At 41.8% G+C, this 18,809-nt stretch overlaps 2 protein-coding genes across 5 annotated transcripts; both read right to left on the minus strand.

The window, feature by feature from the left end:
* Positions 1-608: 608 nt before the first annotated feature.
* Positions 609-7,322, minus strand: LOC101764206 (phosphoenolpyruvate carboxylase, housekeeping isozyme). Of its 2 annotated transcripts, none has more exons than XM_004969962.2 (11): positions 7,196-7,322; positions 6,664-6,871; positions 5,495-5,886; positions 5,091-5,175; positions 4,735-4,957; positions 4,492-4,595; positions 4,325-4,415; positions 3,252-3,406; positions 2,070-3,068; positions 1,380-1,766; positions 609-1,114 (listed from the first exon to the last, which is right to left on the minus strand). In XM_004969962.2, the coding sequence occupies exons 2-11, from the start codon at positions 6,838-6,840 to the stop codon at positions 818-820; spliced, it is 2,910 nt and encodes a 969-aa protein (XP_004970019.1). In that variant the 5' UTR covers positions 6,841-6,871; positions 7,196-7,322; the 3' UTR covers positions 609-817. The 2 variants fall into 2 exon arrangements, with proteins under 2 accessions (XP_004970019.1, XP_004970018.1); XM_004969961.3 differs by having other exon boundaries at positions 7,102-7,285.
* Positions 7,323-9,448: 2,126 nt separating this feature from the next.
* Positions 9,449-18,138, minus strand: LOC101764901 (phosphatidate cytidylyltransferase 1). Of its 3 annotated transcripts, none has more exons than XM_004969965.3 (12): positions 17,984-18,138; positions 16,465-16,564; positions 16,063-16,316; positions 15,799-15,950; positions 15,039-15,180; positions 14,416-14,572; positions 13,407-13,454; positions 13,232-13,318; positions 11,116-11,244; positions 10,968-11,024; positions 10,157-10,240; positions 9,449-10,046 (listed from the first exon to the last, which is right to left on the minus strand). In XM_004969965.3, the coding sequence occupies exons 2-12, from the start codon at positions 16,540-16,542 to the stop codon at positions 9,957-9,959; spliced, it is 1,278 nt and encodes a 425-aa protein (XP_004970022.1). In that variant the 5' UTR covers positions 16,543-16,564; positions 17,984-18,138; the 3' UTR covers positions 9,449-9,956. The 3 variants fall into 3 exon arrangements, with proteins under 3 accessions (XP_004970022.1, XP_004970021.1, XP_004970020.1); XM_004969964.3 differs by lacking the exon at positions 17,984-18,138 and adding an exon at positions 17,746-17,955; XM_004969963.4 differs by lacking the exon at positions 17,984-18,138 and adding an exon at positions 17,149-17,700.
* Positions 18,139-18,809: the final 671 nt, after the last annotated feature.

Consider the following 18,809-nt stretch of genomic DNA (forward strand, 5'->3'; position numbering starts at 1 on the left):
TACTTCCCAGAGCTCAAGCCGTAAAGTACGCTGATAAACTTGGAGTACTAGTTGTACACTATTTTGTTTTGAGGAGAAAGTGTGCCACTGACTTGTTTTGTATTTATGAATGGAGCATAAATGTTGCGAACGTGCTTTGTATAATAGTTCTCCGAAAAGTGTTTGTTCCGTTCCGTAACTGCCTTGACGTGACAAGGTGACGAAAGGGGATTAGCCATATCAAGAGACCTGATCTCCGCGTGCGTGCCACATCACTGCTCCAGTGGACCAGTGGAGCAATCGGATCGATGCCCACCGTCTCGTCAGAGACCGACGCCGCCCAGTGCTCGCGACGATCCCACAGCGTGCACGCCGTCTACTTGCCCAAGTTGCCCTGGCCTCTCTTGCCGCGGCTCTTGCTACACGCCGCGGCCCGCGGGACACTCTGCCTGGAGCCTGCATCCCCCGGGGCTCCGTGCTCGCATAACGCCGAGCCCCGGGGCTCCGTGCTCGCATAACGCCGAGGTCCGTTTGTCCGGGACACAGTTTTCGACAACCTACCGTACGGCAGTAAAGATAGATCAGCAAATATTCACTAGACTCCTTGACACAAACAATGCCAGCATGTATAAAAACAAACAATGCCAGCACCAAACGGCTCGAAACGGCAGATTATGTGAAAGTATTATGGATAAGCATGTATTTAAGTTCGATATAGCATGCTACATACTAAACATGCAACTGGTTCGCGCTACTAAATCCAGTGCACCAAGACTTTCATGATCCCCCTACCATAGATACACCAGTACAAATAAGAAGCACTGAAAATTCGTCTGCTTCAGCCGGTGTTCTGCATGCCGGCGGCGATGCCCTTCATGGTGAGGATGAGGGTGTCCTCCAGCCCCGGGGCGTACTCGCTCGTGGTGTTGAGCTTCACCAGCTCCGCAGCTGGCTTCCCGGCGTCCATGATGTCCTTCGACAGGTGAGGCCGCGGCTTCACCTCGAAGCCGGGGTCCCTGATGCGCTTCAGCGTGTAGGCCTGGCAAACGTTCAGGGCAGAGATGTAGGAATCACGGATGCGCAGCCTCTGCTTCAGGTAAGGGTCACCCTCCAGAAGGTCTTTGTGCCCAGCGACCTGAAAATTCAGCAAATCACATTGCGGTGGGTGAGACAAGATGCAGTGAACATACTAGGTCCAGAAACATTTGCACCTTAATTATCTACTACCAGTTTTAGAGTTTTATCTCTTCAAACTTTCTCTGAAAGTAGCTACGCATGATGTTGGTACAGATTATGAATATGTACCCATTCAAATGCACAATGAGAAAGCCAGGTAGGGGAATCACATAATCTACATGCAATTCTAGCACTTGGACGAATGCAAGATCTTAGACAATCACCTGTAGAAGAAGTTGCTTTGTTTCTTCATAATTGGCTCTAAGGCGCTCACCAAATGGCCACAAATCCTCAGAAACTAGAAGCTTGTCATACAGAGAAGCTATACCAGGATCACCTTTGGCAAACACCATCTCAACCAAGTCTATTGTGACCCTGAAAAAGGGCCACTGGTTGTACATCTCTTGAAGGGTTTGAAGATTCCGTATGTCCTTATCCAAGACATGCTTGAATGCTGCACCAAAACCAAGCCACACTGGTAGGTGAAACCGAGTCTGCGTCCAAGCAAAGATCCAAGGAATGGCACGCAGCGATTCAATGCCTCCGCTTGGCTTTCTTTTTGATGGTCTACTTCCAATGTTCATCCTTCCATATTCCATCTCTGGTGTTGCCTATTTCAAAGAAAAATACAATGCCATGATTAGATATGCACACAAATAGAACCCATTACCAAAATTAATTTAGACTGCCAAAAGGAGAAATGACAACAGTAGAAATATGGTATTGAAACAGTATTGTATCTTAAATTAATCTTCAGGCCTAGCTAAAAAAATTCCAGTCCAAAAAAACAAGAGTGAAATTTCATGGCTGAATAAAAGCTGCAATAAAAAAATCATAGTAGTATTTGCATGGCAATAAGGATAAGTGAAGGTATGCAAAAAGGAAAACATAAGCAAAAAAAACTGAAGACTTACAAGGCGAAAATATTCAACAAAGCGTGGCTCTTCAAATACAATTGATCGATACTCCTTTGTGGCAACAATAGCCATTTCATCCATTAAAGCACGCCATTCTGGTTTTGGTGAAATTGGAGGATGCATGCCATGTTCAAGACTAGCAGCTGTAAAACGTTGCAGGGTTCTAAAGCACAAATGCTCCTCTCCAAAGGATTGCTCGATGACTTCACCTTGAACAGTTACCCGAAGTGATCCATGAATAGTTTCTGGAGGTTGTGACAGTATAGCAAGATGGGTAGGGCCCCCACCTCTTCCCACAGTTCCACCTCGCCCGTGAAACATAGTCAACTTAACCCCATACAACTTAGCAACCTTGATGAGTTCCTCTTGAGCTTTGTAAAGTTGCCAAGCAGCTGAGAAACGACCAGCATCCTTCCCAGAATCTGAATACCCGATCATCACTTCCTGCTTGCCACTGATCCTGTTTCTGTACCAATCAACAGAGAACAGTCGGGCTAGTGCTGCTGGTGCCCCCTCAAGATCTGCCAGTTTTTCAAACAACGGCACAACTCTCAGTGGCCTTTTCACATGACATTCACGCTGCAAGAGCTCAACTGCAAGAACATCTGAGGGAGCTGTCGCCATAGATATTACATAAGCACCAAAGCTGTCTGAAGGAAGTTCAGCTAACACATGGAAAGTCTCTAGAACATCAGCAATCTCATCTGACTTGGGAAGGTCAGGACCAAATAACGGCCTCTTTCCGTTAAGTTCTGAGAGTAACCATTCTTGGCGTTTCTCCTCCGGCCATTCACGATATGATCCAATTCCGAGGTATTCAGTTATAGCATCCATAACATCAGTATGCCGGTCAGATTCTTGCCTGATATCAAGTCTAACTAGGGATAGTCCAAATGTCGACACTTGCCGTAAGAAGTCAAGAAGGCTTCCATCTGCAACAGAGCGATCACCGCAGGCACATAGAGATCTGTAACAGAGCTCAAGAGGCTCCAAGAACTGCAAAAGAAGAAAGCTTCAATCCATCAGACACATAATATATTCCAAAACAGTTTCAACCTATTACTACACACCATAGAATCCGATTTTAATGCATACTAAAAGTGTACTGTGCTTAGATTCTGTCATCCTAGCCAAGTAGCCAGGCAAATCAAATGAACACTGCTATTTCACTTTAGATACCTGTTCAACATCAGTGAAGGTTGCTTCCTCAGGAATTTCAGAATAACCACTAGCTAATAAATGGCGTGCTCGCTCACGTGTGTTGTAGAGTTTATCTCTGACATCACTCAGAATCACACGATAAGGTTCACTTGGGGGAACTTGTTTCCAGAATTCTGCATCCAAGAAAAGCAGTTCAAGCATGTCATAACTTGACCCAGCTTAGTCTAGACTGCAGAAATATGAAGGAATAGAACACAATGAAAATAGCACACAGCAAGGTTAGGAAGCATGCAGTAAATTCATGCTAAATATCACAAGGCTGCATGAAAGTGGCAAGAATATCTTAGAAAATAAAATTTCTTCCACAGTGATATGATTCTAACTGGAACTAGATATAGATATCAACATATATCAGAGACAAAGTAAAGAGAGAGAGAAACATGATTCAGAATTCAGATATCAAAACCATGACTCCCACGTTGGAAAGAAAGCACATTTACCCCTGCAAATCCTGATGATATTTAGCTGTTTCTTAATATAGCTTCTGGAATCTGGATCATATTAAATAAGCCAACTACCGTTGTTTGATTGCATGTTTCAAATCCTTGAAATGTTTCTGATTCTTATGGCCCAAACTTTTCATAATATATATTTGTCCTGTATTTTTTTTTCTGAAACACCCCATTTTTTTTCCAATTCCTAATCAGACTAGGATTCTAATGGTTTGTGAAGTTTTAGACCCCTATGCTGACTTTGGTTAGAACCACCTAGACTAAATTTCTGACCTGCATACCTCATAACTCAGCCTTCAGCAACTTAGTTTCATGCGGTTTATAGTGCTCGATTTATAACCTGAGAGAATAAACTATCAAAGTGGAACTGCACTTATTATGGTTCTAAAATGTCACATTTTGTTCCTAATTGATGAGCATCCATACTAATCATAAGTAATATATAGTAGGATATAAAAGTACAGCAATTTCAATCCCATATGAAAGCATATTTTGGTGACTAGTTTGATTAAATATTTGGTAGCAGATGATAGAAAAAAAGATACGTTAAACAAAAAACTATCATCATATCATCTGCACCTATATAGTGTTTTGTAGTATCTTTCTTGGAGGAACGGTGTAACTGATCAGCCTTGACACGTAACTCATCGCTGCATCGCCACATAGATAACTGCATGCGATAAAAAGGTTCTTTTGAGACTAATATAACTACAATATCAAATAAAAAAATGTCCTAATATTTTTACCTCAAACATCAGGTCCTCTATTTGGGCATTGTACAAATTAGCAGCCATCATTCTAGCCAACAAGCATACATCCCTTGTAACCTCTGGTGTGACTCTTGGATTCCCTGTAGTGGGTATCAAATTAGAAGAATTCTATTTGCACTTCTTTTTGCAAACTTTTATTTGCATGATTCAACATAATATTAAAAGGCATGCAGATATATCCTAGAGAGAGAGAGAAAGCATGCCATAGATGCCATTTACCATCACGATCACCCCCCATCCAAGAAGAAAACTGAATAAGAGGAGCATTATAGGGCACCCGCTCATTTATGCCAATGTTCTTAAGAGCAGTGTCAACCCTACGTAAGAACTTGGGTACACCCTTCCATATAGTCTCATGAAAATAACTCATTCCAGCACGCATTTCATCCTGAGGAGTAGGAGGCGTTCGCCTGATTTCATCAGTTCGAAAGGCAGCTTGAATCTGTAGATAAGAAACGATATATAAGATTATATTCATTTAAATATATCTTTAGTGAAGATGATAAAGTTTTACAGATTAGCTACAACATAGGTAGAATTACACAACACTAACAGATCAAAGATATGGAAATTGCCTCTCTTTGAAGTGCTTCATCAAGTTCCTGTTTCTCATCTGGAGTGATGTCCTTTGCATAAAGTTGACTTAAACAGTTTCTTATCCTGCAGATTGAAAGGTGAAGAATTTAAAGCATTGAAATGGCACAACTCAAAATGCCTCAAGAATATCAAATATTTTTTTCTATTTTTTTAAAAGGATAGTCTACCACAGAACCATGCACAGAAATATTTACACACTAAAAAAATAAAAAATGTAAAAAGGAGGAAAACACAAGTAACAAACATAGCAAACTGCATTTCTCCAGTGCATTGTACACAAGTAACAAACATAGCCCACAGTTCTTTATAGCAAAATTTCAGTTTCATCGAATAAATCTTATATCCTACAATCTCTAACAATTCAGCAAGCTTTAAAACTAACCTGCCATGCTTTTGGAGTAGTGACCTCCTGACTGCCTGAGTCGGATGTGCAGTCAGGACGAGGTCAACGGTTTGATTCTTCAGAGCATCGAATACCTCCAAAGGAGACTTGTTAAGCTGATGCACAAGCCTATTTAATGTCTCCTCAATGTCTGATTCCGTTGTTGCGGAGTTTTCATCGACAAAGTCACCCTTTTTTAGTTTTATCCTCCTGCGATATGCAATCTGGACCTCCTCAGCCAAGTTTGCCAGGATAAGCATGTGTGAGAATGACTTGGTTATGACAATGGAGTCTCCAGGATCCAAGCTGGTCAGCACATTCCCAATCTCATCCAGCATTTTCGGATCAAGCTTGCTTTCATACTCAGCAGCTAACTCATAACATTCTTGCACCTATTTACAAACATGGAGAGGTTTACATCATTGCAAAATAATAGATTATCAACAAATTTGCATCGTTTTATAAATATATTTAGGTAAAGTAGGATTGTGCATATAAATCAAGCCATACATCATAACATTAAGCCATAATATGAGATGGGCAAACAGGTATCCAAAAGTAGTCAAGGTGAAGCGACTTACTGAGTGTGTTACAATATAATTATGTAAAAAAATAGTGTATTGGTAAACCAATGCATAAAAACTGTAGCTTTTAATCCTATTATCGTACTTACATACAGAAAAAGAAATAAATCTGACCTACAGACTAATATCAGCAAACAGTTTAAAGGGGCATGTAACTCTAAAATATTATAAGAAGGCCATAGTTATAATGCAAGTGATATGCACATCATGGTAGCCCCACTAGTTTTGAACATCATGGTAGTGTACCATCTCAAAGTCTAGAAAACACAAAGTGAGATTTGCACAGGAATGATCACCAACTGGAGAGTAAATGGATGGAGCTTCAGTACTACTGTGTTTAGTTAAACGCAGCACTAACTTCCACCACTAGAGTGAATGACCAATCATATGAGAAGAACATCACCATTGGAACCCACAAGGCCCAAATGCACTATCTGATTCCTCTGCTTTTGCGACGTGCATGCACAACAGTATAAACAGATTCCGAGCATAATCGTGCTATCTACCACCTGAATCAATAACCAGCACCAAAACGAAAGGAACAAATAGCACGACGGGCAAAAATGAATCGGAGCATCTATGTACCGTCTCCCTGATGTCCTCGCCGTGCAGGTCCTGGAGGATGTCGAGGAACCGGTCGAGGAGCAGGGCGTCGTACTCGACCAGCTTGTCGTCTTCGGAGAGCTTCTGGGGGGCTAGCAGCCGCAGCTGCGCGTCAATGGACGTCGCCTTGTCCACCGCATTGCGCGCCATCCCCCTCATCCCAAGACTTCCCCTTTCCCCTCTCGCGACCCTGCAACAGAAACCACACAGATCAAAACCCCACAATTAACATATAGGAAGAGAAAAAACCCCAGAAATCCATCGAATCCCACGGGTTTCGACAAGTTCCCGCGGCGAGAAGAAAATCCACCGAGCCCTAACCACGCGGATTCCAAGAAAAGCACAGGGCTTTCTCGAATGCAAAAAAAAGTGCGATCAAAACCCACAGAAATCACCCATTGTACGAACTAGGGACTGTACCACTCCAAGAAGGACGAATGCCGAAACAAGATCTAGGAAATAGTCTACAATCCTACTGGATCGAACTATCGAGGGGGGGAGGAGAGGAAACCACCTCTCCTGTAACAGGCTTAACTCCTTTTTTTTCTGGTGAGGCCAAGAGGCGCGCCGGGGGGTGGGGGGGGATCAACACGACAAAAGACGCTCCTTGATGCTATAGCGGGTTTCCTGGGACGGAGTCTTGTGTGATTGCTATTTATAGGACTGGACGGGACTGTCGCTTCTTCAGGCTGGATTCGTCGTATATTCCTTCCAACTCGGCTTGTAGTGGTGACAGCCCAAGTGGAGGCCCAACGGGGAGCAAGAGTTTTGTTTCATAGAATTTTGTTTATTTATTCATACAACCACACCTCGTAGAGCGCAACTAATTAAAATTTTGAGTTTCCTAGAGAGATTCATTCGATTCGAACTAGGATCAGAGGAAGGCGGAAGGCACGGTGGGCAGGTGGTGGATCTAGTGGCAAAGAAGGGGTTGAAGACTCCGTTTGGCACGGATTCAAATTCTTGGAAAAAAGATAGAAGTTGATTATGATTATCTTGATAAAGATTTTTTAAATTCTAAGTTCAGGTAGAATTGAAGAAACGTTTCTAACTATATCTCTAAAATCCTTGATTCGTTTGGTAGAGTTTTCCAAGTTTCTCTTCAAATTCAGTTTACCATATAGTAGATAATTATTCTATTTCTAGAGAGAAATGGTTTGGAAAATCCCTATCAGACAAGGTCACAGGGCCTTAGGTGCAAGGACAGTCATGAGGGTCATCATCGAGGCACGAGAGAACTAAGCGATGCATGGCTAAGAGACTTGACGTTGGATGGATATCAAGCTATGGGCCTATTGGGCCTCTGCCCGGTGGAAGCAAAGGAGGAAGAGGAGGAGAAGAGAGGAAAAGGAAGAGGAGGAGAAGAAGAAAAGTAGAATTTTCCCGCACTTTTATAGCTTTACTATTTAGTATTTTTTATTTTCTCCATCAACCTTAAACTTTTGGACTAAACTAGTTGGTGAATTCAATTCGATATGGTATCAAGATCAGATATCTCAAGTTTAAGTCTTGACAGATGAAGTTAAATAAAATATTTACAATCAACTTATTTTCCTATTTTAGCACATATGGAGAGAGAAGTACAATTGAATTGTCCACCCTTCATGCATAAAACACGATATTACCGCACAACATATAAGGGGCTGTTTGGATATGAGGTGCTAAACTTTAACAGTGTCACATCGGATGTTCGGATGCTAATTAGGAGGACTAAATATGAGCTAATTATAAAACTAATTGCAGAACCTTGTGCTAATTCGCGAGACGAATCTATTAAGCCTAATTAATCCATCATTAGCAAATGGTTACTGTAGCACCACATTGTCAAATCATGGACTAATTAGGCTTAATAGATTCGTCTCGCGAATTATACTCCATCTGTGCAATTAGTTTTGTAATTAGCTTATGTTTAGTACTCCTAATTAGCATCCAAACATCCGATGTGACAGGTGTTAAACTTTAACAGGGGTTTCCCAAACACCCCCTAAATCATGTTACATGAGCCATAAGTTGCATGGACTTCCCCGACCAAAATTGCACATGTGCATTTCCACACGTGGAGTCTCACTACCGTGTATATATATCCATAATGCAATTATTGATACATTTCCATTTTGGAATAATCCACTTATGCATACACTTGTGTTTCCTCCCCCCATTTGCCTTAAGTGGACGTGCCAATGGAAACCATACGCGGCACGTCGCAGTTTTGTTAATGTAATATGGTCACATCATAATCGATTGCGTATCATGCGATAAGATATCATGGGCAATCTCCATGATTTCCAATTGCAAGAGATGCTTATCCTTATCACAAGGCATCAGAGCCCAGATAGCAACAACGCCTAGCCCGGAGCGGATATCCTAGGGTACAACCGTTGCGTGTCGAATTGTCGATGCCTGTTGATTCGAACAACTGCTCAACACTAGAGTCCCTCCACTTCTGGTAATGGTGGACCTCAAGCACGGGGCAAAACAGAATCAGAAGGGACGCACCGGGTTAGTCGAGCCATGGCCATGATGTATGTGTCCCGCCTGGCGCCTGCTTTACTTTCTCCGATGATGTTTCCGTATGCACACAAGGTATCCTAATCTGGTAGCCAGGATGGATTAGTGTAGATGTCATCAGCACTTTCATGGCTACCTGGCTTGTTAGCCACTTAGCCTTCCCCACTTCCACAAGGTGCATGCATAATTGTAAAAAATCGTCCTTCCCTATGGCAGACTGGCAGAGTGTAGAAAGAAACGTGAACAGTAATGCCAAACATACCATAATACATCAACACGTACAATTGATGCAACACACGGATGCATATGAAAAGAGGAACAAGAACATTTCGTTTGCTACACTTACAATAAACATGCAACGAAGAACCTGATGGCGGAGAAGGCGAGGAAAAAAGAATTTGCCCTACTCTCCCTTATTCTATGCATCCTCCAATATTTGATCCGAGGCAAGGACCTCAAAGTGATAAGCAAGAATACAATTTTCGAGGTCCCCTTCTCACAATATAAGAGGTGCAGAAACGATGATATGGGGGTAGAATTAGCACTAAGTGTATGGATAACTGCAGAAGGCAGCGTCAGTGGTGAGCGAATAAAGCACCTAAAACCCATTCATTCTCCTTTCTACCATTCTGTACAATGGTTTGAACAAGGATTCCCCTATATCACCATGCATTTGGGCAGTGCTGCTATACACGAATCTAGTGCTACAGAATGAGCTGAAGGCTTAAATACACAACATATCATGCTTCTCGTAAGCGCATTAACGCTCAACTTTGCATCAGTTGCCTCTCATGGAAGATCTCCCCAAGCTGCTGGTACAAGTATTTTTGCTCCTCATAGGTTAGGTTTCTTATAATCTGAATGACAAAAGGTCGACACTAGTCAGAATCACTCAATATAAATTGCTTAAAAGGAGAGAATCACTCAAGATAATGGAGATAAAATATTAAGGTAAAATGATCCTGACCTGATCCAAGATTATCTCGACAGAGAAGTTCTGGGGAGCAATGAATGATTGGTGGTATATGTATGCAAACACTGCCATAACCATCTGCGGAAATGCACAGAGAAAATTATGTTAAGCTATAACAAATTGACAATGATACTAACGCATGAGATTTCTTCAGCTTGGGGCGAGGGAAATTTCATAAAGGGCAAATTTTATTATCCAATATATTCCTGCCCCTTCTTTAATTTATTTAAGAAGAATAGACCATTCTGAGTTTAATCAACACCACAAGACAATTACCAGAAACATTTGCATAGTCATTCTTCTTGCCCAGTTGCACTTATCCAAGATTTATTTTTACAACAATGTATTTAATCAAATACCAAAGCCATCTAACTAAACAAAAGGTAAAACACACAAATATGTTTACAGAAAAGGTGAATTACAAATATCCTTTTCAAAGAAAAACATTCCCCACCATTTCTACTTCTCAACAGAATTTTACTAGTTGGTTTATGGATCAATCCCTAAAAACATACAAAGATCAAGCCCTGACAAAATGAAAAACCTAAATCACTAGATGGAGGAATGATATACATAATATGAGGCTGCTGCTACTGCCATTGTTAGGTTAAACATTTGGTTCAAATGATTGTTTTATAACTCATGGCTTGGACTACCACAGCCCAAAGGCCTCTTACATTATATCAATAGAATTAGTATGCTAAAACCTTGAATAAATATAGGCGAGCAACATTTCCCTATAGCTAGAATGTTTCTTGAGACAGCAGCATTTCCCTATAGCTAGAATGCTTCTTGAGATACTTACTTGACAATCCATTCTGTCAGTAATTCCACCATGCCCAGGTATGCTGTCACCAAAATCCTACAATTTTTTTTTAAAAAAAAGATATATCAATTGAAGTAAAAAACAATAAGTACTCCTAAAGTCAGTAAAATAATGAAGCAGTATATACCTTTATTTTAAAAGCCCTCTTGAAACCACTCGCAAAAAACCCTCCAAATGGTGCTATTATTGATGCAAACAAACCTAGGGCTAAAGCATGCCACTGCACGGGCATAATGGCAAGTTCTTTCCATGGGAACTGTTAAGAGACACATGCAATCAAACAAAGTTCAATAACCAAAGATCCAGAAACTCTAGAAAGAGAAAACAAAACCAGTGATGAAGCCGTAGACTAAAGATCAGTAATTATAATATAATACTAAAAAACACATGACGGTACTGGGGTAGGAAAAAGAATCAAACAAACTTTATCTGCTGTTTGGATTGAGCACACGCAAAAATACTTGACCAACTAAAAAAATGCCAGGTGGAGCTGGGTGGCATTGCATATAAGAAGGCAAATTTTGCTGTGGGAATTAACCAATTCACACCGCAAACGGCAAAATTTGCCTGGTACCCCATTACAAAAGTGCTGTTCTTTGCCATAGGACACTACAATGATCATAATATTAATCTCTCTGATTTGATGAGGGAGAGTAGGAGATATCCATTTTGCCTTCCAATGAAGTGGGGCCCATATGTCAGGTTCTCATCTTCCTCCTGCCAAGAGCAGAAGCAATGCTCCAGCTGCCGCTGCCACTAGCTAGACCATGACCATTCCAAGCGCTGGCAGCTCCAACGATTCCCCAAGCCAGCCAAGTCCTGGATAAGGTCATTTGTACATCACCAAAGCTCCCACGCAGCATCTCTCATCCCTCCCCTTGATGAAGCTTGTTAGCACCGCTAGCAGACGCCATGGCCATGGCCAGGCTGGCTCCAACCACCATGAGGCGCAACTTCTACCCCAAATTGAATCCCAACATCACCTTGCTACTACTACACTTTCCTGAACGAGCTGTGCAGCTGCTCACCACCGGTGACACCAGCCGAAACTATGGCCCCATCCCCTCCCCTCTCTGAATTTTTCTTGTATTGATGGAGGAGACAGCGAGGAGGAACAGATCAGCATGTGAGCCCAACTTTAATGGAGGGCAAAAATGACTTTTCATACCCATTCTCTCACCTCAGCTATAAGAAAATAATTTTTAGAGTTGGCGGTGTGATACAGCAAAGAATGTATATAGCAAATGCCGTTCACGGTGTGAATCAGCCAATTCCACATAAGTTGGAAGTCCCAATGCAAATTTTGCCTAAGAAGAAATTGGCACACATTCACCCAAGTTCAAGTTGATGATGACTTGAATCCAGGTGGTGGATATGTACACCTCCCAAGAACTGAGTTAGGCTCAGTTCTTTATTAAGCACATGTAAGGGGCATGATTATGATTTGCTGACAGTAGGGCAGACATCAGAGAATAACGTAATCAAAAAGAAAGAAAGAAGCATTGTTAGATGCTACTTTTCTTACAAATGCCCTACTAGAACACGTGCAAGCCATGCATCAAATGCAGCTCTCGTTGTCTTTCCCATTGTCTAATTGGATTCCTATATAAGATTCAAATAGCTATCTTTTGAACCAAGTAACCAAATATCCAATTCGCAAGCTATTTAAACTATCACGTTGTATACAGCAACATTAACAGAAAGATCAATCATGCGTATGTTTTGACTCCATAAATATGACATGTTACGTCACCTCATGTACTGGCCACATACATGGAGGTTATCTGCTATATTTGTTAAAGTTTCTATCTGACTATTCTTTCACTGAATGTGGATTTACTAATATTCCATGGTATCTGTTAAATTCATACTTCCATCCTCCTTTTTTTTCTGTTCAAGTTTAATATGCACTAAGAGCCAGACGTTTCCACATCGATGAGCTAGCTTTACTAGTATTCCTATATTCCTTCAACTTAACAAAAACAGAACCAGGTGCTTTTTAGGACAAGACAACCACCTCTTGACTTGGAAGAAAAACTTTATTCCTTTTGGAATGACTTGTTGATTAAGGATTACTATCAATAACCATGGAAGAAGCTTAAGTGCAATAAGAGCTAAAGGTTCAAGAGATCATATCATAGTAATTCTGAGACAACCTTTATGGTTGGGAACAATGCAGAGAAGCCATCTTAGAGTGAAAAATATTAAAAAAATAAATTGAGAAGAAAGATTTTTTTTCTCACCCAGTGTGGCACCCATTCTCCCAACGAGTAATGCTCTGGCTTAAACATTGGACCAGGATCACAATAAAGCCACCCAGTCGACAGATCCTGAAATTATTTGCACAAAAAATTTAGTAACCCAATAGCACTTTGGCCATACAACAAACAACCATGTTCTGAAGAAAATTTCAGTAACCTTTCTTGGACATGTCAACCACTGGGAGCGGCCCATTACGTTTGCTAACTGCCACAGAAAAAAAAAGGAAAGTGAACAGCACATCATTTAAAACTAAAACAATAGCTATATTTTTACAGACAAAAAATTAGTAGTGGGTTATTATTTAGATATCAACCCCTTCAGGGTTTGTGTAAAGGTGTGTTATTGTATTCCTAGGAGAAAATAAACCATGAGTGGCCAACATAAAACTTCACATTGCAGCATGTTTTTGACTTGTAAGGTTGACAATGAAAGAAAATGAGATATTGAGAATAGACGCATCACACCCCCCATGCCCCCACGGTGCTCTTTTAGATGCAATCACCATGACTAACTTAATTAGTTTGAACACAAGTTGGTTTGTCCCATTGGTCATCATTAGAGTAAAGTCAGATCTAGATTAATTGCAATGTTGCCAGCTTCATTATCAGATAATGACAGAACCAAAAAGAAGAAGAAGATAATGACAGTTCATTTGCCAGACTTCCAATACTTCTACTGTTAGCAATTTGGTAAATGGGGAGACATGAATACAACATTGAGTCACAGAAAAATTGTTGAGGGTTTTCGTTTTTCTCTAGGTAGTAAACAAAAATACCAAAAGCTTCGGTACATATAGTTCTGTTGTTGAGGTCTGCAAGGAAAAAGCGCCTAGTGGATGAGAAATATCTGAGAAACATAATTGAAGTGGAAGTGATCAATGAGAAGGGAGATCAGAGTTCTGCTGGTGACTAATAACTAGCAAGAGAACAGGTGGATGCTAGTGTAATTAGTAACCTGTAACACGGTCACTGACCACATATCCAAACAGAAAACATAAGTGAACCATACTATAGCACATCAGTAGGACCTGGGCAACATTTAATGTTCAAAGACAGAATTAAAGGTTCTAACTAAGAAAAGGAGCGAACTAGTAACAAATTCCATATTTCACAAAGTCTATGTTGCTATAAAAATTGTCCTGATGAGAAATGTAATAAAGTCTCACCAGAAATGCAGAGATGATAGTTGTCACTGATGCACCAATAAAACCTTCCCAAGTTTTCTTTGGGGACAACTTAATTAATGGCGTTCTCCCAAGAAAGAACCCGAATAAATAAGCGAAGATATCATTGATCACAATGAGTGAAGCAGGCAGAAGAAACCTGAGTAAACATAGCATTGTAGATGCAAGGTCGTCATTAATTGTAGCATAATATCAATTAAGTGTGTAAATTAAAAAACTGGAGCACATCTTCCACAATATATATTAGTGATATGCATCATTGACATAAAATAGTTCAAACTCAACTCAAAAAGGGAAAAAATAAAAGAGAATATAGCAATATTAAGATTCATATGATATTCTGCAAGATTTAATTGCAAGCCTTTACTATCACGGAAGTTCAAAAAGTCTAAATAATCTGCAAGTTTTTAACAGATGAAAGACAAAATCACGAGATTCTTTTTCACCAAAGACAAGGAATCTCCCAGACATTGATGGCAATACCAAATAAATACATGTCTAGTACCTAAAAAGTGAATAAAAACAGCAAATCACTCTGCATATACCAAAACATTGAAACTCTGAACAGGCCAACAGGGGTACTAATAAAGAAATAAATCACTTACCAGAAAATCCCTTCAAATATGTTTGCCACGGTGAAAGAGGACTGAGCAAAAACTGTTAAGAGTATCATGTGCGTCCAGGCATACTGTTTGAATTGATACTTGTATGCCTTTTTCTTCAGAGTCAAAATAAACCATACAAACCCTGGATCAAGGGAGCCATAAATATTACCTCTTTGGCATATACAAACTAGAAATTTTAGACAAGCAGGTTTATTGTTATTAAAGCATGACTGTCAACACATACAATCAAGAGAATGAAGAAACTTGAAAATAACTAGTATGTAGTTAACAGTGATCATTTAGGCAGGCATGTACGGTACAAAAACTGGGCACTGGACATTTGCAGACTCTAATGCCCAGTCCATCCAGAATAACTGAAATGAAGTGAAACATCCTATAATCAAAACTAAACATAATGTTTCCATCCACAGATGTTCATATGAAGCATAACACCAAAACCCAAAGGTTAATTTTCCCATTTGAATAAACTGGGCAGCTATTAACTAAACAATGACTAGCGAAAAATTTGCAGAGTAACATTGAATTAACTATGGGATTCCTTAGCTAAACTCTAGCATAGCAGACTATAACATGTTAGTAAGTTATTGATAGGATATAGTCCGGTTTGGATAAAATCTTTAAAACCATATCATAAATAGAAAAATAGAATCGCTTTGAAACATTCTAAATTCACAATGAAGTTTTTGTAATGTATTTACTAGAGGAAATTATTACATGTTGCAAGCGATAATGAGCCTACCTGCAATATAAAGAAAATAGCAAATAAACATCTGATACTTTATTAGGCCACTGACGACCTTATACAGCAAGTGATCTGAAGTTACTGTATTCACAAGCTGCCGACTAAGAAAGCGCCCATAAGTGTACAGCATCGCCGTGAAAAAGAAGTGCCTACAGTAGGAAATAACACTTGTGCATGAACATAAGTACTGTAGGAAAGAAAATGTGAGATTAACAATTTCCTGTTTGATCTTAGTAGAATCAAAATGACCCCAAAGCTTACCAATTCAGTAGTCGGAACCCTGGCAGTTGTTTCTCTTCACTGGATTTTCTGAGTAGGTTGAAAAGCTCTCTAGCCATATATATTTGAATCACAACCACCATGGCCCAAATATATAGATGACCCATATAAACAATAAAGACAAAGCCTCCAATCATCCATACTGTTGAATATGTACGGATAAGCATTGATCTATACTTGTTCTGATCATTGACGAGCAACGGCTGTCCATTAGCTCTATTCCCATCTGCAGTAGCCTAAAGAAAACAATCATGATCAGTTACAACAAAGAGCACCCAAAACAGTCTGCGGATCTAAATTAGCACCATGCTGCAATGTAAGTATTAGCTTAAATCTATAGAGAAAACAGAATGTAATAAAGAGCAAAAGGAAGAAATTACTAACCTCACTTGGTTGTCTCCGACGTCTAACACGCCCTGTGTGAGAAGCAGAAACATCGCTAGAGCTGGTGTCCCTTTGCATCACTGATACTCCAAAGTCAAATCTATATAGGAATAAAAAGCAAAATAGTCAACAGACCAGATTTTATTATAAGATGAATACAAATGGTTTAGCAATTACTCCCTCCATCCCAAATTACTATTCGTTTTGGCTTTGCTACATTCATAATTTTGGCTACGTATCTAGACATACTATATATCTAGGTGCATATCAAAAGCTACGTATCTAGAAAAGCCAAAGCGAATAGTAATTTGGGACGGAGGGAGTAATACACATACAGATACATCAATGGACGTTTAGAATCGATTCTAAAAGGTTCTTCGAAACAGAACCCTTGTTAATTGGTCTAACAAAACTCGATGGTTAACTGATTGAACACGGGCAAGCAAAGCTCAGTCTAACAATAAGCTGCCATCCAAAGGGGGCTCAAACACGGGACGTGGGGACTGGGGTAACCCCAAACAGTTTTGGAAAAACAAACACAAGCCAGTACTCCCCAAAAAGGCAAACTGGAGGGATTGGAGGACCCATCCCAGGATTTTGGATTTCGGGGCTCACAGTCACAGCAATGGAAATAAAAAAACGAGCAATCCACCCATCAAACTCAAAGCGGGTTAGGGTTCTCACCAGCGAGGTGCCGTCGGGTGGAACCGGAGGCGTTGTGCACGCCGTCCGCTGACCGGCGGCCTCCCCACGCGGCCAGGGTACGGAAAGGGGAATGGTGGGAGGGGCTTTGCCGTTTAGGGCTGCAGAGACGGGTGAGGTTTTTTTCCCCCCTTCCCCTCCCCCAGCTCAAAGCATGCGTACTCCTTCCTGTGGCACGGGACGAGGCGACGAGCCCTGTCGAGTCCACTAGTAGGTATAGTCTATGGCCTGCCTTGTTCCCGCACCTGTACAACGCAATCGATCCGCGCAACAGACAAGCCCATCGCTCTCGGGATTATTAATTGCCGCTCGCAACCGCTCATCCAGAGCCGTCCCAAATCGTCCCAACTAACAACCGAGCCACCCTCCACTCCAGCTAACAAAATTCGACGGGTGGGACAGCTAAACATCGCAGGCCGTGCATATTCCCCCCGAATAAGTGAATAACCCAGCCGCCGCCGGCGAAAAAACATCGCAGTTTGCAACAACAATTCGGAGCAAACACAGCACAAACTTAAGCGCTAAACCGAAGCAGGAACTCCGGCGGCGTAACGGCGAAGGGCGCGGAAGTAGCCTCACTGGGAGACGGGAGGTAGCTCGGAGTCGCGGAGGAAGAGGGCGGCGGTCTCCGGCGCGCGTCCGGGGTCCGCCGGAGCACCACCTCCCCGGCGGCGGTAGGGCGGCGCGCGTGCAGCGGGGCTCTGTGCAGAGAGCGCTGCGACCTTCGAGAAGGGGGAGGAGAGGAGAGAGCTCGCAACAGAGAGAGAGAGAGAGAGAGAGAGAGAGAGAGAGAGAGCTGTGGCGCTCGGGTTCCCACCTGGTGCGTGTCGCCGGCCCGCTGGGGAATTCCTTGCTTTAATTCCGATTGGCTGGCGTGCCTTTAAACCGCTCGCTCTCCGGCTTGAGGAGAACAAAGCTTGGGGAGTTGGAGAATGGCGTGGAACGATACGGGTGGATGGCAGGGCAAGAAATCAAAGTACACACACCAAGTCAGTACAGCTCTACTCGTATTAAATTGCCAGCAGGGGCCCATGCCGAAGTGGCCCGACGAAGGGCTCCTTTTGGAATGCACTTCCTTCACGTTGTTTTGTACTGCGACTCTGCGACCGTTAACACTGTAGCGAGAGTAGCAGAATTTCACGAACGCGTCGCGGTCATCGCAAATTTGGGTACGCTGGGTGCAGAATTTTTGTGTTGGTTTCGTTAACTGCCATGTTTGAATTGAAGAATCAAAACTGAGCAATCAGCGATCACGTGGGCACAGCTGCGCGCGGTGGGCGCCGATTGGTTCCAAGGAGACGGCGGGTCTCAGCACGTTGATTAACGCGAGGCCTGAGCACACCGTTGACCGTTGACGCGCTGCATGCTTGCGCAGCTAAACTGTAAACTCTCCCGCTTTTTACTACTAGCACTCCACTTGGTCAGCGCGGGGCGGCTTTGTCCGGTCGCGAACCTTTTGCGCGCCGTGCCAGAACTCATGCGACGCATTTGACCCTGACCAACTGTTCCGACCGTGCTCAGAGGCTGAGGGCCGAGCCCTGGGAAATTCAGAAACGTGAAGCCATCGACACGTACGCAATGGGGTTTTCCGGTTATGTACACCCGTGGTGTACTATACTAACAGGAGCTGAACACCTACTGCA

This window comes from Setaria italica, chromosome V (assembly GCF_000263155.2).
Source record: "Setaria italica strain Yugu1 chromosome V, Setaria_italica_v2.0, whole genome shotgun sequence".
Classification (NCBI taxonomy): domain Eukaryota; kingdom Viridiplantae; phylum Streptophyta; class Magnoliopsida; order Poales; family Poaceae; genus Setaria; species Setaria italica.